The 22,962-nt window shown below is 46.0% G+C and overlaps 1 protein-coding gene across 1 annotated transcript in view; it reads right to left on the bottom strand.

The window, feature by feature from the left end:
• Positions 1-22,962, bottom strand: part of CACNA2D3 (calcium voltage-gated channel auxiliary subunit alpha2delta 3) — an 877,278-nt gene that overhangs the window by 190,566 nt on the left and 663,750 nt on the right. Inside the window, exons 18-20 of the mRNA XM_030205518.1 lie at positions 11,376-11,447; positions 7,832-7,893; positions 2,208-2,275 (exon numbers count right to left, since the gene is read on the bottom strand). Coding sequence (XP_030061378.1) covers positions 2,208-2,275; positions 7,832-7,893; positions 11,376-11,447 — 202 coding nt within the window. The remainder of the gene's footprint in view (positions 1-2,207; positions 2,276-7,831; positions 7,894-11,375; positions 11,448-22,962) is intronic.

Consider the following 22,962-nt stretch of genomic DNA (forward strand, 5'->3'; position numbering starts at 1 on the left):
GCTTAGGAAGTCCTTTTGTCAGTTTACTGATAGGAACACTCCTGCTGGTTTAGGGCTTGGGAGCACGTAGATCAGTTTAGGGTTAGGAGCACTTCTGTTTCCAGTCCTGGTCCCTATGTCATCCGGTATCCAGTAAGTCCTGTCGGCTACTCGAACCCAGGAGCTCAACTCTTGGGGGGCTTAGTAGCTAAGTACAGGTGAAGCTGTTGGACCAGTCCAGTGTGCTCCAGTCCCGTGTTCCGGTCCTGTGTCCTCCAGTCCGGGGGACCAGTCCAGGGTGTTCCAGTCTGGTGTGCTCCAGTCCAGTGTGTTCCGGTCCGGTGTGTGTTCCAGTCCTGTGTCCTCCAGTCCGGGGGATTCCAGTCCATGTGTTCCGGTTCGCTGGGCAGTGCCTGCAGTCCCTGCCGGTGTGCTTACCCAGTGTTGGTTGGTGGGTTTTGCCTGCTGCTGTCGCTCCTCGTCAGCAGCCCAGGGGCTCACGTTTGCTCCAGAGCCCGGCCCCGCGGGCTCTGAACCTGAGAACCTGACAAGTACTGTACAAACACACACTTTACACATTATTCAGTAGGCGGTAGTGAGTGTTTTTTTTAAAGTGTTTACTGCTGATGGCTAAATTAGACTTGGATATTCAATGCCAGGGCCATGTCCAGGAACTGACACTCAATATTCAGGTGAGTGGCAACACCCATAAATTATGTGGGTCTAGCCACTATTCACCAGGCACAGTTAGAACTCCTATTTGTGCAGTCCTCCTTGCCCAGTTACCTATGCGGACACTGACACTCAGAGCCGGCCCAAGGCAAGATGCTGCCTGAGGCAGAGCTAAGATGCCCCCCCCCAGGCCAAGTTGCCGCCCCAGGGGCCAAGATGCAGCTCCCCACCCCATGCCGAGATGCCTCCCCCTCCTGGGTTGAGATGCGGCCCCCCTTCCTACCTCTAGCCCGTTTGCGGCATTTACCTCGTCACATTCCAAACCCGGCAGCAGAAACACATTTCCATCCGCTGCCCTGCCACTGGCACCCACCTCTTCCTTTACCGCGGCTGCCTGAGCCTCTGACGAAACAGGAAGTTACATTAGAGAGGCGGCCGCAGTAAAGGGAAGAGGTGGGTGCCGGCGGCAGGGAAGCGTATGGGAATTGCTGCCGCTGCCAGATTTGGAATGGGATGAGGTAAAATGCCGTGAATGAGGAGATGCCGTTCTCCTAATTGCTGTTCCTGAAGAGGGCGCCTGAGGCATCCACCTTAGGTGGTCTAATGGTTGGGCCGCCCCTGCTGACACTGAATATTGTCAGTGCACACATGACTTCAGGAACCACCCCGACTGCACCTCCATAGCATCCTAGCTGTGCCCAGACAGTGCCTTAGTGGTAAGAGCTGATATTCCGGGGCGCCGTGTTGCCAAATATTGGCAGCTGGCCTAGTTAGCATGATTTAACTCTGCAGGAGCTTCTCCTGTCCGGTTAAATTCCTTTCAATATTGGACCTTGTATCTATATCTATCTATATATACATAATGAGAACAATTTCCAAAAACCACTGAACTGGATAAATTGACTACTTGAATATTATCCACTAATCATACTAGTTCTTTGATTCCGTAAGACTGTCAGAAACGTACTGTTTTTCTTTGATTGCAGCTGCTTTTTCCTGTCCTCTGCAATCAATTAGTTGGACTATGCATGAGGAAGATTTGCATGTACTGCCCTTACACGTTATGCAAATTTATTTAATCCATATTCATTGTGAATATCATGAAAATCAGACTTTCAGGGGAAGGGTTAAGGAATAATGAACGTATCCCATGCATACTACTGTTATGATACCCATTGTCTCAACAAGCTAATGTGTGAATCTGCCATTCAGTATTTACACAAAATTTGTAATCTTCCGTATGGAATTAAAAAAAAAAAGATGCAGCAGCGTCTATTGAAGATTTCTTTTGTGATTGTCCATTGCTTGCATTATAAAAGGCACCCTCAAGAGTAAATGTAAACTCAAATGGCAGCCTCTGAGCAAATGTTCCAACTGGGCAACTCCCTACTTTTGTAAACATTAGGTTAGCAAGAATAGTTGAATTATGACCAGACTATACTTGATAATTCAGTGTAAACAAATTCCATTAGGGATATGAATTGGAGACTGATGAGGTCACTAATAGCACAGCAATAATGAGGTCTTTTGGAAAGTCATAGGCGATGGTTTGTTACCTTCTTCTATAGTGACATTTCCTCTAAAGATGTATTTACCATGTCCTCTAGAGAGAGCCACACCCAAGCTGTACAAAGAAATAAAACAAATTTAAAATCCATGGTGCAAACAAGATTATTGCTTTATTTACATTTACATTTTGGGACTTATTTACTAATCTGTGTTAGTAGTTAACACTGCATCTTAGCAGTTAATGAGTGGTATTTTCCATAGCTAACATAGAATGGGGGGGGGGGGAGAGGGGGATGGATAGAAAATGGGTGGAGAATAGGCAGGGATTATGCTTTACAGTTAAGTTGGTTAACTGTTAATGTAACAGATAATATCACACAGTTAATGCCATCAGAAATGCGTAGCTAATTGCATCGTGTTATATTATTCAGTTAACACATTGTGCCAAACGTTTCATGAACTGAATGGCAAATTTTAAGGAATGCCTCCAATAATTAACATGAAGATTGTGCAGTTACCATTTCTTAACCTTGGCCATTAAGGGGGTAGTTTTCAAGGAACAGCAAAAGTTGGGCTTTTATTGCACATTTATTTACCACCGTTGTCACCAAGAGCAGTAGCTCCGTACTGGAAGTTGCCAACTACTGTGTAAAATGAATAAAGCTGCTTGTGAGCCACCTCACAAACAATATTATATCCATCATCTTGGGATCATCAACCACCAAACATGGAAACCAAGATTGTGGGTATAGATTCCATGAATCCGACTACTGTAGATCAAGTTTGGGACAAATTTCAACCAGTAGATCCCAATGAAGTATGTTCTCTTTTGTTGAAAAGTTCTAAATCGCAGTGTAGTCTCAATGTAGGTTCTGTTTCATTGTTTGCATCTGTTCCCCATGCAGTCCTTATGTTGTTCACTACAAGAATTAATGATTTATTGTGCTCAGGTTCTTTACCTTCAGACATGGGGCAGATTGTTCTCACTCCAATACCCAAGGGTGCCAATTTGGATATGTCTTTACCCTCTAGCTATTGTACTGTGACCAATATACCTGTATTTACCAAGCTAGACCCGTGCCGTGTTTTGCCGCCAAAATACGGCCCGTGTAGGGTCTATATTGGAATATCTATTTTTAATAAAGAGAATTGTGTCCCCTTCTGAAGGCTGTTTTTTTGGCCTTTAAGATGCAGCCTAGGCGGTATTGGGCCACAGTTCGGTGTCCCGATCCTCCAGGGATGGAAAAATAATCCCAGTTTTATGGTTGGGTTATTTTCCTGCTATACCCTGGTGTACACCACAAGCCACATTATAATATTTACATAGTAATGAGAGCTTTACATGCATTTGCATGTTTTGCATCTCATTGCTATGTACCCTGTGGTATGTAAATAACTACTATACCAACAACAAAGTGGATATGTAGTCAATTGGATCAAAAAACTCAAACCTTCAAAAATGACCCACTATATGTATGAACAAGTATGCGTATAAATAAAGCACTTCACGACTGAAGGAAAGAAAAAGCCTCAAGGTGCTCACGACTAAAGTCTAAAGAGCTGCTTAGCGATCAAAATGACTAATCAAGTGGTCCATATAAGTTCCTCATCATTGGCTGAAAAAACCTCCCTTTGTTGTCCAATGTTGTGGATCAAAGGGAGAAAACTTCCACTCTAACCCCCAGCAATACGTAATCATAGCAAGAACTCCTATACCTCGTATACCTCTTTCAACACCCAGTTCAAGCCTCTATGATCCCCATGGCCTCTTCTGGACTCTAATCTCAACTAACAGCCCTCAAGAATCTCCTTTTTTTGATTCCGAAGAGCCTCTGTCTTCCATGGCAAGAGCTCTCCTAAAGGCACTGCTGCTCCCTGTTGAATGGTGTTAGTGCTTCAGCACACGTTCAGCACAGTTACTGGCAGAAGAGATCTTTCGCGCTTCCTGCCTGAGAAGATGGTTGCCCTCCACAATCAGTGAAAATTCTATAGGAACTGTGCGAGGAAATGGGACCTGAAACCCATTGAGTTTGTGGTAGGAGTCAGGAGGGAAGATCAGAGGTTTGGGAAGAAGGCGTTCTTGCTTGGATCAGGTGATATCAAGGGGTATGGAGGGAAATGAGAGGTTCAGTTGTTTTTATAGAGTGCTACAGAAAGGAAAGACAGGAATAAGGATGGCAATGCTATTGTTAAGCTAAGGGGGAGCAAGGGGTAAAGGGAATCACAAAAAAAAAGAAATGAAGAAAAAAGACCACACATAGATTTCCACCGCCTTGAATTGTTAATTATACACACCCATTTTGAGGCTCAAATGCATGCACACAATTGATTCTCTTCCTGCCTCCTGCAATGCCAGTAGGTTAAGCAGTAAAATTTAGCAACCCGGCCCTGGCCACTTTTCAAAGAGGTTAATCCAGCTAACTCCTTAGCTATCTAATTATATCCCCTTAAAAAGTATCCGCATTGGAGGCCATTTTAAAGGCTTTTATTTATTTGGATTGATTTACCGCCTATTTGAAGAAATTCACCCAAGGTAGTGTACAGCAAGAATAAGTCAAACATTGGGAATAGACAATTACAACAGTAAAAATGTCAGGGCTCTGTTTACTAAGCTGAGCTATAGGCACATTAGCATTTTTAGCACATGCTAAAAATTAGCACACGCTAACGCTAGAGACAACCATAGGAAATATATGGGTGTCTTTAGCATTAGCGTGAGCTAAAAACGCTAGCGCACCTTAGTAAACAGGGTTCTCAGTGTTGTATATGCACAAATTGCCTCTTTAAAAATGCCCAAGGTATATGCACGTAAAAGTTATGCACACACACTATATATGAATACATCTGTCTGACTTAGGGGTCCTTTTACTAAGGTGCACTGAAAAATGGGCTAAGCTAGCTTAGGCGAACATAGATCCATTTTTTAGCATGCCTGTAAAAAAGGCCTTTTTAAATTTTTTTGCCAAAAACGGACATGGGGTAAGGTCTCACACAGTAATCGTGTGGTAATCATCTATGCACGTAGAATGTTGATTAACACATGGTTTCCGCCATGCACAGAAAAATAAACATTTTCCAGCACGCATAGCGACGTGCATAAAAAATGAGATTACCGCCTGGGCCACGTAGTAGCCAGGTGGTAACTCCAAATTGGCGCATGTAGGACACGTATACGCACCTACGCGGCTTAGTAAAAGGGCCCCTTTATCAGAGGGGGACATCATTGGGTGGGGTTTCCACATAGGTTTATATTTTATAACATATACACATTAGTGCATCAGAGTAGTTGTAAATGTAGATTTTTTTTCATGGGATAATTTTGTAAGGAAAAGTTTGCACGTACACTCTCTTTTAAAACCGGTGTAACTTACAGACATAAGTTGGCAAACAAATTAGGTGACATTCTATAAGATTACTCTCCCTGTGACTAGCATGCTTTCACTGGAGCTATTGTTCCATACTTTGGTACTGCAATACAATTTATTTATTTATTTTAGTGCATTTCTACCCCACATTTACCCACATGAGCAGGCGCAATGTGGCTTACAATAAATCAGGTGGTTACAATGCATGACAAAGATGGCATAGTAACTGAAAGTGACAGGGGGTAGGGACAGGAGAAAACACAGAGGAAATGACAGGGGCGAGGCGACGGCAAGTGGTATATGCTAAATAGTGGAGCTGCCTGTGGAATAAGCCTTGCTGAATAAGAACGTCTTTAAGGACTTCTTGAACAGTTGGTGGTCGACAAGCTCCTTAAGCTGTTTTGGCAGGACATTCCAATATTTCGGTCTGACGTAAGGGAAGGATGATGCAAGAAGAGTCTTTGAGCCTGCAATGAGTGGGAAAGCGCGGGGTACAAATGTAACAAAAATAAATAAATATATTTAACATTCCTGCAAGTTGGAAAATGGAGGACGAGGTAGGATCTTGCAGATATTATAGCATTTCTAGCTGGTAGATCAATGAGATTGAGCATGTATTCTGGTGCCTCGCCATACATAATCTTATGAGTAAGTGAGCAGATTTTGAATGTGATGTGGTCAGCTACGGGGAGCCAGTGTAGCTGAAACCGAAGAGGTTGAGCAGGTTCAAAGCGCGAGCAGCCGTGTTTTGGACTGTCTGAAGCCTTTTCAGTATGTAATCCCAATATCCAGCATACAGTTTATAAAAACAGTTCAACATAATGTCCTTTAACAAAACTGACAATGCTACATTCTGTTTTCTAATAAACCTTAGTCATCAATTTCTTGCAGAGAGCAATTACAGTTGAACAGTGAGATCTAATTTAATAATATCTAATCCCTTCCAGATAGATTTCTTGCTGTGGTCTCCTCGACCAAATGCAAAACCAATGCTGCTGACCACTTAGGACCAAAAAGGAAACAATAGACCAGACAGAAATCTTAAAACACTGAGGGCCTCATTTACTAAGCTGTGCTAAGAGCGCGCTAGCGCTTTTGGCGTACACTAAACGCCAAAGACATCCATATATTCCTATGGGCGTCTCTAGTGTTTAGCGCATGCTAATTTTAGCACATGCTAAAAACACTAGGGTGTCTTAGTAAACAGGGCCCTAAGTTGAATAAAGATGGAATTAGAACTTAACAGTTAAAATGAATAAAGCTTTTAGAACTTGACAGTTAAAATGAATTATACTTTACGGCTTTTCAAGTATTTGCAAAAATATAGTGTTTGTTCTATGACCCTGTAAAATACGTTGGGTCAGATATTCAAAGCCTTGTAACTGGCCAGAAACGGCTCCTCGATGGTTAAATCCCTTGTCCAGGGTTAACCAGTCATATTCAGCAGCACTTAACCGGATAGTGCCACTAAAAATGTCTGGTTAGTGTCCAACTCAAAATCAGCTATTTTGGGGGGTGTTCCGGGGAAGGAGTCAGCACTTGGCCAGTTAAGTGCTGAAATTTAGCACTTAATCGGCCAAGTTACATAAGTACGTAAGTAGTGTCATACTGGGACAGACTGAAAGTTCATCAAGCCCAGCATCCTGTTTCCAACAGTGGCCAATCCAGGTCACAAGTACCTGGCAAGATCCCAAAAAAGTATAATACATTTTATGCTGCTTATCCTAGAAATAAGCAGTAGATTTTCCCCAAGTCCATTTTAATAATGGTCTATGGACTTTTTCCTTTAGGAAGCAATCCAAACCTTTTTTAAACCCTGCTAAGCTAACCACTTTTATTACATTTTCTGGCAACGACCAGAGAATGTAGTAAAAGCAGAGAAGGTAACTGCATAAATAGGACCTCATAAAATGAAATCCTACCTTTATGTGGTTCCGTCATAACCGGTTAAGTGTTGAATATCCCACTTAACCAGTTATGTTCTTACCAGCTCTTTAAACCCGGAAATTCAATTCCAGAGCCTGGACATGGCTCGGTATTGAATTTCTGGGGATAACATTGGCGATCACTGTGGCTGAATTTCGGGCATTGTCTTTTTTTAATGCAATACAAATCTAACTATGTTGCCTTGGTAAATCAAGATAGACATTCCAGATTTGGAAATATTAGAATAACGGATAAGCCCTCTTCTCTCAGTACTTCAAGTTTTATCTGACAATGTTAGATGCTGTGCTGAAGCTAATAACCTTTTAATGAGCTGGTAGAATGGGTCTGGTGAAATGGAGCTGAATCAGAGTGAATCGTACCTGAAAGGTGTACCCCGAATGTCTGTGTAATAGTAGTCATTTGTCATCACCAACACTCGTTTCTAGAGTATGGATAGAAAGCAAGTTTGTGAAATTGAAAAAGATAAATTTAAAAAATGTACTGATGCAGGACAAGATTAATGGTTGTACACAGACTGCATGAAATAATCTTAGAGAACATACATAAATGGTACTTTCACCTCTGTGCTAAAGTTCTAATACTGTACAGAAAAATGTGCAACACAATTTTTTTAAAGCTTCTTCAGTTAAAGTTTTTAATGAGAGCTACCAAGTGAGTATGTACTATTAACATTAATGTGTATTATTAGTATCTCGGTCCCATTGCATAAAACAGGAAATGCAGAAAAATAATACACGTTAATGGCATTGCTCTGTGGCAGAGGGGCTGTGTCCGGCCTGTCATATTGAACAGGGTTAGTTGGGTGGGGGCTCCACTCCCTAACCTGAGAGTATTGTGAAGGTGGGAATTGGAGAAGGCTAGGAGGCAAGGATTTGAGGAGTGAGGGAGGGTGGAGATAGTTGCTGTGGGTGTCACAAATATCAGTAACATAAGTGAGCCTTCGTGCTGATGCAGGGACCAGCAGTCGGAAGCCCAAAACTTTACCTGCGGCGAACATCGTTCCCCAGCAGTTGAGCCATTGGGTTCAGGTGGCCAACAGGACTTAGGAAGTCAGACGAATGAGAGGACTCGGGCTCAGACAGGAGGAGGTGAGGACAGAGCTATGCAGAAGTCAGGTCCAGGCAGTGGTCAAGGCAGGCAGCAATCCGGCAGAAGTCAGGTTTAGGTAGTGGTCAGGGTAGGCGGAGATCCAGCAGAGGTCAGGTCTAGGCAGTAGTCAGGTCAGGCAGCGATCCAGAAGAGATCAGGTCCAGGCAGTAGTCAGGACAGGCAGCGATCCAGGAGGGGTCAGGTCCAAGCAGTAGTCAGATCAGGTGAAGAGCAACAGAAAATGCACCAGACTCCAAGAAGGTAGTAGCTGAGGCAATGAAGTAGTGAGAAGTTCCTGGTTTTAAAGTGAAGGCATCTGATGTCAGAGCAGGTGTGCCCAGATGTAGGCTCGTCCAAAGTGTAGATGCGCCCAAACTGGAGATACTCAGAAGAGAGGTATTAAGTGCATCGCAGGTGCGTACATCTGGCTCCACGTTTGATATTCCAGGTTCATGACAGTGGGAAGCACATTTATTAGGTTTCAAAGAGTTGGCTGCCTGTGAATGATCCTTTCCCATTGGCTGGGGACTCAAGTGGAACTCAGGAGAGGGGGTAGTTGCTAAGAGAAGGCAAGATGGGAATTGACTTTCCCACCTTTCCTCCCTATCCTCCAGGATGGCAGGCATGTTCTGTGAGCTCTGCTGGGTAGGGAATTCAGAAGCGAGCTAATTATTAATTTTTAAATACCTCTTGCTTTAATCATAAGGACCCAGCATTTGAGGAGGGCTTCTCAGATTAGTGTGCATGGTCTACAGTGGGCTTCCCATGTGTTGGTGGTTTCAGAAGCCTGAGCAAGGGTCAGACTGGCAAGGAACACGGCCCTGTTGTTCTGGATGGGCCAGCAGGGGAGGTGCTATGGAGATATATTGTGCAGTGTCATGTGATTTATGTACAGTGGAGAATTGTGACCCTAGCATGCTGCATTTGAAGTTATGACCTTGGACAGAAGTACATAGGCATATCATTCTGATGCACTTCAATGGAGTTGCCAGGAATACTGCAGCTACAGCCATAGGGCTGCTGCTGAAAAAGAATGATAAGCTATAATTTACAGCTTCAGATGTCAGTCATGATTCCCGTCCTCACAATCATGTTGGCATGTCTGACATTAGTTGCTATGACTGAGCTCTGGGAATTGGTACTATGAAGTTCAGGAGGAAAATTTCCAAAGGGCAATATATTGATATATTTAGGCTAATGGAGAGCAGAACCAAGAAGGAGAATATGAAGAGAAGGAAGAAGAATTAGGCTTTGGAAAAGGTAAGAAGGTATCAAAGAATGGGGTTAATTGGACCAAGGCTTTTTTGAGATTCACTAGCATGCTTGATAGGTATGAGGCCTCCCAGTATGGTCTTTTGCTGGCATATATGGAGTCTATGTTGGAAGCCTACTTGATGCATCAAGGTTTGTTGTGCTTGACTTATGATGAGATGTTCCAGGATAAAATGGAAGAGAATATGCACTTGTCATTGAGTAGCCAGGATGTGAACCTCTGTCTCACAGAAATGTCTGTTAAGGAAGGGGGTTTAGGTCCTGGGGTACAAACTTTTTTTGCAGTAGTAGGAGAGGCCAATCCAGCTAGGGGATCGGATGCTTGGTCACAATTCAATTGTTCCTGATACTTTTTTTTACAGACTGCAAGTTTAGGCATACCTGCACACAGTGTGTATGGTGGTGGTGGTAGTGGTGGTGGTGGTGGTGGGGGGGGGGGGGTTGGAATTCAGCCACCAAATGTGGGAAGTTGAAGCCTTCTGGGAAGAGAGGCAAAGTAAATGATAGGATGATGAATGCACCATCAGTTGAAAGTTGTTAGTGGTAGCTGCAGATAAATTGCAGGTGGAGGAGTCTTTGGGAGAATTGCTGATTTTTTTGTGTGATCGTCCTTTCCCATTATTGTTTTTATCCACTTTAGGTGTTGTGCTCCAGAGGGGACCGGGTAAATTCTGATTAATTCATAATTTGTAGTACCCTCCAGGAGTTCTATGAATGAGTTTTTTATCCAAAGAGCAAAGCTAGATTCAGTGCATCCTTAGATAATGCAGTGTCTTTGGTTTGGAAATACGGCAAGGGTGTTTGGTTAGTGCAGGTCAACGCTGAATTCACTTTTCAGCTTTTGCCTATGTTTCCTTCTTCTTCTTTCCCAAAGGCAGACAGACAGAAGCAGAGGGGGACAGCTCCCACCCCAGACCACTATACTACCAAGGATCACCGCCAAGTAAATCCCAGGGGTGAAAGTGGGCTGGAGAGGCCAAGGTAGGGAGAGGGTTTGGATGTGCACATGTGGGCAGAGCTTTGAGTCAGGGGAGGGGCATACCATTTTTTGCTAATTAGGGTGGGGTTGGAGGGATCAGAGGTGACATGCCATCGTGGTGGACTAGGGGTTAGCTGTCACAAATGGCTACACCTTTGTTCCACCTCATCATACCCACTCACCACGTAAAGCAGCAAGTAGAGGATTTTTGCCATGCTGGCTGTTTTTAACGTATGTTAGATGTTAGCATAGGTCGACACTAAAGTCTAACGTGCAGTAAAACCCATGCTAGCTGCTTAACACAGCTTAGTAAAAGGGCCCCTATATTTTCATATCATAACTTTTAATTAAACTACGATAGCTTTGATCATTTTCCTCATTTTTAGTTACATATTCATTTGCACTCTCATGTGAACGCATACATGTCCTTGATCAATATTTAACCAAAATGCTGAAACAATCCTACACAAGCATCAGCCATACATTTTTTCAGAACAATTTTCAAGTAAGGTTCTCCCTACGTTTACTTTAAATGGAGCTTGTGGGGAATGTAAAAGTCTTACCCCTTTGTCCACCGTCTTTTTGACTTCCATGGAGAATTTTCCTGTTTTCCGGTTAACCATTGCATTCCGAAGCTTAAAAGGAAAGCAGCAGCAAATCTTTACATCTGACACCTGCACCATTTCCTCAGAATCTTCCATTTTTTTCAAGTATTTATTTTTCTTCTTATTATTATCACATGGAAGCTCGTTTTTTTAAATATAAGATATTCATTCCATGATATTACAGCACTACACACATCAGTCCATTTATAAGATGTGCAAAGAAACCTACCATAAAAAAATACTGCGATTGTATTTTTAATTTAGGTTAGCAGACATGAATAAAATAATGATTGCACTATAGCTTTAAACACACTTTGAATATTACCGACAGAATCACTAATTTTAATCTTTCCACTGCACTAGTTACTGGAGATAGAGACAAATATTCTTATTACTTAGGTCAGCCACATACTTTCAAAGATACTATTTGATTTCTACTACTACTAATCATTTCTATAGTAATACTAGATGTACACAGCTCTGTACACATTATATGCAAGTACTTTCTCTGTCCCTTGAGGGCTTACAATTTAAGGGGTCCTTTTACTAAGGTGTGCTGAAAAATGGGCTGTGCTAGTGAAGATGCGTGTTTTGGGCGCGTGCAGATCCATTTTTCAGCGCACCTGTAAAAAATGCCTTTTTAAAATTTGTGCCAAAAATGGAACATGCGGCAAAATGAAAATCGCCAAGTGTCCATTTTGGGACTGAGACCTTACCGCCAGCCATTGACCTAGCGGTAAAGTCTCACATGGTAACCGGGTGGCAATGACCTACATGTGTCAAATGCCACTTGGCATGCATCCATTACGCACGTCCGAAAATAAAAATTATTTTTCAGACGCGCGCCAAAAATGAAATTAGGGAAGAGCCATATGGTAATTCCATTTTGGTGTGTGTTGGGCATACGTAGATGCTTACTCGGCTTAGTAAAAGGCCCCTGGGGCAATGGAGGGTTAAATGACTTGCCCAAGGTCAGAAGGAGCTGCAGTGGGAATTGAACCCAGATTACCAGGATCAAAGCCTGCTGCACTAACTATGAGGCTACTCCTCCACAGAAACAAAGCCTAGCACAGCAGACAGACCACAGCTGTATCTTCTCCATAGCATAGCAAGGTAGAAAGGGCAGAATCAGATGATGATGATGATGACTGGGAAAGAAGGCCTAGGTAAAAACAGATGCTTCTCTACAAGGATGGGATTTGAACCCATACATTCAGAGCAGGGGCATAGCCAGCCTTCCGTGGGTGAGGGGTCCAGAGCCCGGGGGGAGGGGGCACATTTTAGCCCTCCCCCCGGCGCCGCCCCCCCCACCGCCGACATTGCCGCCCCCCTCCCGCCGCGAACCGTCGCCGCTGCAGCCTACCTTTACTTTTGCTGGCGGGGGATCCCACTCCCCGCCAGCCGACGTCTTCTTCTCAGTCGCGTCCTGCTCTTTATTTGTTTTGCTGACGTCCTGCAAGTAATTGTACGTGCAGGACGTCAGACTCAGAGAACAGAACTGAGAACAGAACTGTTCTCTGAGTCTGACGTCCTGCACGTACAATTACGTGCAGGACGTCAGCAAACAAATTGAAGTGCAGGAAGGACTGAGAAGACGTCAGCTGGCGGGGAGTGGGATCCCCCACCAGCAAAAGTAAAGGTAGGCGGCGGCGGGGGCGGGTTCGCCGGGAGGGGGGTCCTGGAGTGAATCTGCGGGGGCCCCGGCCCCCTCAGGCCCCACGTAGCTACGCCACTGATGCAGAGCATAATGGATTAGCAGTCCATTGCCTTAACTACTCGGCCACCTTCAGGCTTATTTCCGAAAGTGATCGCCGGCGATCTTCTGACATAAATCAGGAAATGGCCGGTGATCTCTCAAAAGCGGCGAAATCGGTATAATCGAAAGCGGCTTTTTTGACACCATCGCCGCTTTTCCGTCGCCATGCCAGCGAAAGTTCAAGGGGGCGTGTCGGTGGCGTAGCGAAGGCGGGACATGGGCGGGCATGGGCATGGCTACCAAATGGCCGGCTTTCGCGGATAATGGGAAAAAAAGTGGCGTTAATCAGTATTTTGCCGGGTTTACTTGGTCCTTTTATTTTCATGACCAAGCCTAAAAAAGATTCCCCAACTGACCAGATGACCACCGGAGAGAATGGAGGATGACCTCCCCATAGTCCCCCAGTGGTGACCAACCCCCTCCGACACTAAAAAAATAAAAATAAAAACCTTTTTTTACCAGCCTGTATGCCAGCCTCAAATGTCATACCCAGCTCCCTGACAGCAGTATGCAAGTCCCTGGAGCAGTTTTTAATGGGTGCAGTGCACTTCAGGCAGGCAGACCCAGGTCCACCCCCCCCCCCCACCTGTTACATTTGTGATGCTAAGTGTTGAGCTCTCCAACTCCCCCCCCCCCCAAAACCCATTGTACCCACATGTAGGTTCCCTCCTTCACCCATAAGGGCTATGGTAATGGTGTACAGTTGTGGGGAGTGGGTTTGGGGGGGGATTTGGGGGGCTCAGCACCCAAGGTAAGAGAGCTATGCACCTGGGAGCTATTTGTGTATTTTTTAAACATTTTTAGAAATGCCCCCTAGGGTGCCCAGTTGGTAACCTGGCATGTCAGGGGGACCAGTGCACTACAAATGCTGGCTCCCATTATGGCTGAAAAACAAAACCATCGATCTCAAACCCGGTGAACTCTGGCATTTGGCTGAGCTAAACCGTATTATTGAAAAAAAAGATGGCCGGCCATCTTTTTCGATAATACGGTTCCGGCCAGCTGTTGCGCTGCCGCCAAAATAGATCGCTGGCGACCTATTTCGCCAGCGACATTCGATTATGCCCCTCCTTGGCCCCTTATTAACCTGTATTACTAGAAAAGTTTAAAAAATAGAGACATCAGTCCCTCAAGGCACAGGAAAGCACACACACTCCCCAAGAAGAGGATATTTGGAAAATCATTATTTTCAAAAACTAGCTTAAATCAGAAAAGTTGGCAATCATTTGAAAATAAGAGATCACATATAAAACCATTTTTACGCTACTTTTTAAATACTGCTGGACAAACCTAGGAAAGAGGTGCAAACCTGACATCAGAAATTCCAGTTCATGGACTTTTCTTCCAAGCTGGATCACATTGCACATTCCACAGCTTGCCAGCACAGATCTTGGCTCATATACATATTTTAAACTTTTGCTGAAGAATTTTTGCAAGATCAACCTACTGTATTAGAAACGGCAATGTGTACAGCACTGTAGATTTGATTCAAGCTCTGTGTGTCGAGATTGGATTTAACATTCTTACGACAAGGGCAGAAGAATGCATTTCAGCTAGACGCATGCATCAAATGACATGCACAGTATATTTCACTCAGTATGTTAAATCCACATTTAGTAGGCAATTTTAGAAATGCTCTTTCAGCCTGACTTCTTGCAGTTTTGAAAACTGGAATTGACTCAAACAAGTAAAGTTTTTCTTGTTTTTTAGTACCAGTGCTGGAGAAAAGGGAGAGAAAGCCTCAGTGGTTCCTTTCTTTCTTTCAGCCTCCCCTTCCATCTTGCTATGATGCTGTTACTAGAGAATGACACGGGGATAAAGTTTGTCCCCACCCCGCCCCGTCCCCGTGGGTTCTGTCTCCATCCCCACCACATCCCCGCAGGTTCTGTCTCCGTCCTCGCCCCATCCCTGCAGACCCTGTCTCCATCCCCGCCCCGTCCCCGTGGGTTCTGTCTCCATCCCCACCACATCCCCGCAGGTTCTGTCTCCGTCCTCGCCCCATCCCTGCAGACCCTGTCTCCATACCAGCCCTGTCCCCGCAGGTTCTGTCCCCATCCCCGCCCATCCCCGTGGGCTCTGTCTTCATCTACAGAAGCCTTGGACACTTATGATTTTATATTTAAATCTTTTTATTAAAGTATAAAAAGGAACAATATGCTGGGCAACTCTTGTGTATAAATTACAAATAGAAACAATAACAACAATGAGCAGCTATAATAACCCTTCTTCCCACCACCACCACCACCACCACCCTCTACCCTTCCAACTAGAAAATGACAAGGGGAGAAAGTTTGTCCCCGTCCCTGTGGGCTCTGGCCCCATCCCCGCCCCATCCCCGTGGGATCTGTATCTGTCCCCACCCCATCCTCGTGGGATCTGTCCCCGCCCCGTCCCCGCAACCTCCGTCCCCATCCCCATCCCCACTGTTACTGCAGTTCCCTGTCCCTGTGTCATTCTCTAGCTGTTACTATCAGGGGTGTATCTGAAAGTCGGCGGTAGCGGGGGCCAAAGCCAGAGTGAGGGGGCACATTATAGCCCCCCCCAGCTGCCACCGCCGCTGCCATTTCCGACCCCCCCCCTGCCGCCGTGGGTACCTTTGCTGGTGGGGGACTCCAACCCCCACCAGCCGAGGTCCGCTTCCTCCTGCCGCTGCGAGGTTTTTGAAGTTCTTCATCGGGATTCGTCCTCCATCACTCTGTGCTGCTGTTCAAAGAAGCTGCTAGCTGAATGCAGTTTCGGACTGAGTCTGATGTCGCTGCTGCACATTGTACGTGCAGGACGTCAGACTCATGTACAACGTGCAGCAGCAGCGACGTCAGACTCAGTCCGAAACTGCATTCAGCTAGCAGCTTCTTTGAACAGCAGCACAGAGTGACGGAGGACGAATCCCGATGAAGAACTTCAAAAACCTCGCAGCGGCAGGAGGAAGCGGACCTCGGCTGGTGGGGGTTGGGGTCCCCCACCAGCAAAGGTACCCACGGCGGCAGTAGGGGGGTCCAGGGCAAAATCTGCGGGGGCCCAGGCCCCTGTGGCCCCACGCAGATACGCCCCTGACTATGTCATGACAGGAACAGAGGAAGTACCAGCAAGTAAGAGCTCTCTTGTGCCCCTTGAGGATGTGAAAGGGAGTGGATTTACTGTGCCTGAGTTGTGAGACAGATAGCAAAGCATGGGGCTACAGCAGAGGTGCAGGTGAGGGGCAACAGGTGAGTACTGACACCTTTCTAGAAAAAAAAGCTTTGTGAAAGCATACAAAAGTAGGAGAAACTTGTCATGCAAACAATAACAACAAAAAAAATTATGCACATACATTCATTTGATAAAACATGGGAAATATCTATAATATTTCTCATGTCATTTCATGCCTGAAATGACAGGAACTCCCCCCTCCCCCAGAAAGGTTCCTGTGCCATAATGTGAACTATTAGAAAATAGGTGGTCAGACACGATATTTGGATAATCTGATGAGTGCTAGTCATAGGCGTAGACTGGGGGGGCGAGGGGGGGCAATGCCCCCCCAAACGACGAGGACGTGGACTGGCGCTAGAATGAAAAAAAAAAAAAAACAAGCAGGCACGCGCTCGTCTCCGTCCGCTTCGCTGCTTCCCTGCCCTCTCTGTCTGCGTCCCGCCCGAAAGGAAATGACATCAGAGGAAGGCGGGACACAGACAGAGAAGGCAGGGAAGCAGCGAAGCGGACGGAGACGAGCGTGTCTATCTACCCCCTCTCTTCCTACCCTCCGGCGCAGGTAGCACCAATCTTCTCTAAGCCTTTCTTGTTCCTGGCAGCGGTAGCGACGTACACGCTGCCTTCAGCTCTGCCCCGAAGCCTTCTCTTCAAGTTCCTGTTCCCGCATAGGTGGGAACAGGAACTTGAAGAGAAGGCTTCCGGGGCAGACCGAAGGCAGCGTGTATACGTCGCTACCGCTGCCAGGAGCACAGAAAGGTTGAAGAAGACTGCTGCCTGCACCGGAGGGAGGGAGGAAGAGGGGGGGTAAACGGAGTCACGATCCTGGACCTCGCGGGGGGGGGGGAGTAGAGGGAAGATGAATGGGACTGGGAGGGTGGAGAGCAGAGGGAAGGAGTAAGAGATGGATGGGACTGGGAGGGTGGGAAGCAGTGGGAAGGAGCAGGAGATGGATGGGACTGGGAGGGGTGGGAAGCAGAGGGAAGGAGCAAGAGATGGATGGGACTGGGAGGGGTGGGTGGGGAGCAGAGGGAAGGACCAGGAATTGGATGGGGCTGGGAGGGTGGGAAGCAGAGTGAAGGAGCAGGAGATGGATGGGACTGGGAGGGTGGGAAGCAGTGGGAAGGAGCAGGAGAAGGATGGGACTGGAAGGGGTGGGAAGCAGAGGGAAGGAGCAAGAGATGGATGGGGGTGGGTGGGGAGCAGAGGGAAGGACCAGGAATTGGATTGGACTGGGAAAGGAGGTGAGCAGAGGGAAGGAGCAGGAGATGGATGGGACTGGGAGGGGTGGGTGGGGAGCAGAGGGAAGGAGCAAGAGATGGATGGGACTGGGAGGGGTGGGTGGGGAGCAGAGGGAAGGACCAGGAATTGGATTGGACTGGGAAAGGAGGTGAGCAGAGGGAAGGAGCAGGAGATGGATGGGACTGGGAGGGGTGGGGAGCAGCGGGAAGGAGCAAGAGATGGTTGGGACTGGGAGGGGTGGGGAGCAGAGGGAAGGAGCAAGAGATGGATGGGACTGCGAGGGGTGGAGAGCAGAGGGATGGACCAGGAGATGGATAGGATTGGGAGAGGTCAGGCACAGCAGAGGGAAGGAGCAGAAGATGGATGGGACTGGGAGGGGTGGGTGGGGAGCAGAGGGAAGGACCAGGAATTGGATTGGACTGGGAAAGGAGGTGAGCAGAGGGAAGGAGCAGGAGATGGATGGGACTGGGAGGGGTGGGGAGCAGCGGGAAGGAGCAAGAGATGGTTGGGACTGGGAGGGGGGGGGAGCAGAGGGAAGGAGCAAGAGATGGATGGGACTGCGAGGGGTGGGGAGCAGAGGGATGGACCAGGAGATGGATGGGATTGGGAGAGGTCAGGCACAGCAGAGGGAAGGAGCAGAAGATGGATGGGACGGAGGGATGGTGAGCAGAGGGAAGGAACAGAAGATGGATGGGACTGGGAGGGGTGGGGAGCAGAGGGAAGGAGCAAGAGATGGATGGGACTGGGAGGGTGGGGAGCAGAGGGAAGCCTACTGGAAAGAAGACACTGCATAAAACAGAAGACACTGGGATCAAAGCGAATAGAAAAACTACATGATCAGACAACAAAGGTAAATAAAAGTTTATTTTATTCATAATTTATTAATTGAAATGTGTCAGCTTTTTGAAATGTGCATCTGTGATATTTTGCCTGTAAATTTCATTTCCTTCCTCCATATTAGCATATTCATTTGCATATGTATATATGCAAATGATATGCTAATATGCTCCGCCCATTTTTTTTTTGCCCCCCCAAATGAAACAGTCAAACTACGCCTATGGTGCTAGTTATCTGGGGGAGCACAAGCTCCTATTGCATAATCAGCTTGGAATATTTACCCTTCATATACCAGCATCCATTTTTTTTTTTGGGGGGGTGGGGGAAGGATAGGGATCAACTAGAAATAGAATGTGGGGGCTTTTATGCAATTATATATTTTGCAAATTGAAAAACTAAATTCCGTATTTCTATGGCACCAGTATTTAAATATATAAAGTCTGTCTTTGAAAGGGAGTTAAGCATCTCAATAGAAGCTCATAAATTAGAGTGAAGAGGAATTTTAGAAATGACGTCCAAGACAGAATGTCACAAATGGACATCTATCTCACATTATATTTTAGAACGAGATACAGCCTGTTCTAAAATACATGTGAAATGGACCTCCATGTACTGCAAACGTCCATTATGAGCATCCATTTTACAAACTTAAACATCCAAATTATGAATGGTGCAAGGGGGCGTCAAGGATCACAAATATCTGTGTGGCAGCATAGGGACGTCTATCTTATAAAATGGCCATAGAGATATCCACACAGAGCAGAGGAGTAGCCCAATGATTGGAGCAGTGGGTTGTGACTTGGGGATCGAAGTTCAAATGTCACTTCAGCTGTTTGTGATTTTTTTTTAACTCTGAGCCCTGCAGGAACAGAAGAATACCTACCGTACCTGAATGTACACCAGTTCAATAGCCTTCAGGCTTGTAAGTGTCTTATATATTCCGGTACAGTAGTTATTTTTCTGTCTCTGGATGGCTCACAATTAAAAAAAAAGAACTGAAGTGAGATTTGAACTTGGGTCCTTTGCCTCGCATTCTACTGCACCTATCATTAACCTGCTCCCCAGACTTGTATGTTGATCTGTTATGAATGTTCAGAATACCTGAAGCTCGCATAAAGCCTGATATCCCTTGCAGGTTTCACATTCAGGGAAGAGGGAGGGAAATAGCAAGCACTGGAGGATTAAGGAGGTGTCCTGTCTTAATCCCTTCAGGGGACAGCTGCCAATCAGAGTACCTTTCTGTAACTTGAACCCAACAAGTACCAGATCTAAATAACAATGTCCATCCTTTTAGATTTGGATGTCCCTTCCCCTTCTGATCAGAGGTGGACATCCATATTTTGGGTCCTCCCTAGTCCCACCCAAAACACACACAGACCACGCCCCCTTGCCATATGGGTGTACTGCAATGTTAGACATCCATATTCTGCTTTTGTAAAATGAATTTGGATGTTCATGTAATGTGGATGTCTAAATGCCAGTTTTCAGACATCGAAAACAAAAATAGAGCTTCTAAAATAATCACCATAGAGGGGCATAATCAAACGCGAACGCCTATCTCCATGGGCGTCTATGTCCGAAAACGGGTAAGTGAAGAGGCAGGACAGACCGTATTTTCGAAAAAAAATGGACATTTTTCAGCTGGGCGTTTGTGTTTTTTAGCGATAATGGAAACTAAAAACGCCCAGCTCAAAAACGTCCTAATCCGAGCCATTTGGTCGTGGGAGGGGTTCACGATTCGTAGTACACTCGCCCCCCTGACATGCCAGTACACCAACTGGGCACCCTAGAGGTCAGTGCGGTGGACTTCAGACAACGCTCCCACATGCATAGCTCCCTTACCAAGGGTGCTGAGCACCCAACCCCCCTCCCCCAAAACCCACTACCCACAAATGTACAACACTACAATAGCTCTTAGGGGTGAAGGGGGCACCTACATGTGGGTACAGTGGGTTTTGGAGACCTCCCATTTACCAGCACAAGTGTTACAGGTAGGGGGGATGGGCCTGGGTCCACCTGGCTGAAGTGCACTGCGGTACCCACTAAAAGTGCTCCAGGGACCTGCATACATGCAGGCCTCTAGGACTTATTGCTGCTATATAACATTGGCACACCAGTTGACATCTGAAGACTAATCTCTCCGAAAATGTCCTTTATTGGAATAAGCATGCTTACTCACAGTTAACTGCAGATCAGAGGTTGTGCCCCACTGGCAACGAGTCTCCCTGGTACTGAGATTAGCAGTAGGTCAGAGCTGGCAGAATGGTGTACAATGCCCTCTTTCAGCCACACTCAAGGTAAGAACTAAGTTCTGTAATGTGGCTAACACGTGAAAGAGATCTAAAACTGGCTTACAAAAATGGCCACTACCTCATGGACTACCGGAAACAAAACAGGGCACACTCTGACCCAGGAGAGGGAAAAGCACCATGGGAGTAGAGCCTACCAACTACCAACATCGTGAGCATTTGCCACAAGCTAGTGGAATCACGGAGTGCAATACCCTACACCCACCACAATGCATTGCTGATGTGACTCTGCAGTGCGCATAACAGAAAAGGTGTCACATTCACCCGAGAGCCACATCAGAACCAGGGAAAGGCTGTCAGAGGATAGAACACATTCTGCTGTCATGGAGGTGGGTACGGTATTTGAGGCTGGCATAGAGGCTGGAAAAAAAGTTTGTAAAGTGGGTTTTTTTTGGTGGGAGGGGGTTAGTGACCACAGGGGGAGTCCGGGAAGGTCATCCCTGATTCCCTCCAGTGGTCATCTGGTCAGTTGGGGCACTTTTTTGGGACTTGTTCGTGAAAAAAAAGGGTCCACAAAAAGTGACCCAAAATCGCGGTAAAAACGCCTTTTTTTCGATTATCAGCTAAAGATGCCCATCTCTCCTCGCCCGATAACCATGACCAAGTTCCGCCTTCACCACGCCGCCGACACGCCCCCGTCAACTTTACCCGTTTCTGCGACGGATTGCAGTTGGAAACTCCCAAAATCGGCTTTCGATTATACCGATTTGGGAGAAAGACACCCATCTCCCGATTTGGGTCGCAATATAGGCGTTTTTCTCTTTCAATTATAAGCAGGATAGTGTCCTTTAGTCAGTGAATAAAGGTGCCTAAAAATATTTTTCTGAATATAAGCACTTATATTTTAAATTTAGGTCTGTTAAGCTGACACACATGAAGTTAGTGTGGAGAAGTAGCCTAATGATAATGTAGTTGGCTGGGAACCTGGAGAACTGGAATCAGTTCACGTTGCCATTCCTTGGGACCCTGGGCAAGTCACTTGTTCTTCTTCTGTGGGCTGCTTTGCTGAACCATGTGGAGTTTGTCCTTCTGTGCCAAGTCTCTTAGGGCTCCTTTTACTAAGCGGCGGTAAGCCCAATGCGGGCTTACCGCTCACTATACAGGAAGTACCGCTGGGCTACCGCAGCAGCCCAGCAGTACTTCCCACCCCTAGCGCACCATCATTTCCAGTGCTACAAAAATGTATTTATTTTTGTAGTGCCAGAGTCAGCGCGCTAACCGGTTACTGCCGGGTTAACATGGGAGCCATTACCACCACCTCAATGGGTGGCGGTAAGAGCTTCCCCCTAAAATGGCCGCGCGGCAAGTGCTTTACTTGCCACAGGTTGGTAAAAGGACCTCCATTGCCACAGGTACTGCAATTAGATAGTGAGCTCAGTTGTGACATAGAAAGTATCTGCATATAATTCCCCGATATTCTGCGCTATTTAAGTAGCCAGAATGTCTGCTGACTGGTTAAATAGCACTTAACCGGCTATCTGCTAGTATTCAGCGGGAGATAACCAGCTATCCCCCACTGAATATCCCTGGTTAGTGGCTAGCAGACGATATTTAAAGTTGGTTTAGCAGCCATATTTGACCACATGAAAATGTGGGATATCTTTGGCCAATTTAAAGATAGCTGGCTAAGTCTGAATTTCAACTTACCAGTTATCTTTAAACCAACCAAAAATAAATCGGATGTTCAATGCTGGTCACCGGAAACAGCCTAGTATTGACTATCCAGGCTCAGCGCCAACCACGGGAGTTAGCCAGTCTAACTCCCACGGTCTGAATATCGGCCCCGATAAATGTAAACCACTTTGGTTGTATCACAGAAAGGCAGTATATCAAATCCATGACCCATTAGGCCTGATACGAACTAGCTTCAGTTTAGCTACTGAAGTTAGATGACCAATATTGCAAAAAAGCACTGAGCATTCTCCCACCCTGCCTGGCCCCTCATCCCACCAGCTTTTCTGGAACATTTTTGGAACTAAGCCAAACATCATTTGTGATTATTTACCTAGCAGAGAATGTAGAGGCCAATTTTTAAATGCTATTTACTGGAGTAAATTGCTACTTACAGGGTAAGGGGGCTGTTGGAAAATATAAGTTGTCCTAAAACATACACATTTCCCAGAGGCTTCCTAGCAGTGTGATTAGCACATTGTTTTAGTTGGACAAAGACCTTATAGGAATATACAAAGCACATGTGACCATTTTTTAAAGGGAA

Source organism: Microcaecilia unicolor, chromosome 6, assembly GCF_901765095.1.
Source record: "Microcaecilia unicolor chromosome 6, aMicUni1.1, whole genome shotgun sequence".
Lineage (NCBI taxonomy): Eukaryota > Metazoa > Chordata > Amphibia > Gymnophiona > Siphonopidae > Microcaecilia > Microcaecilia unicolor.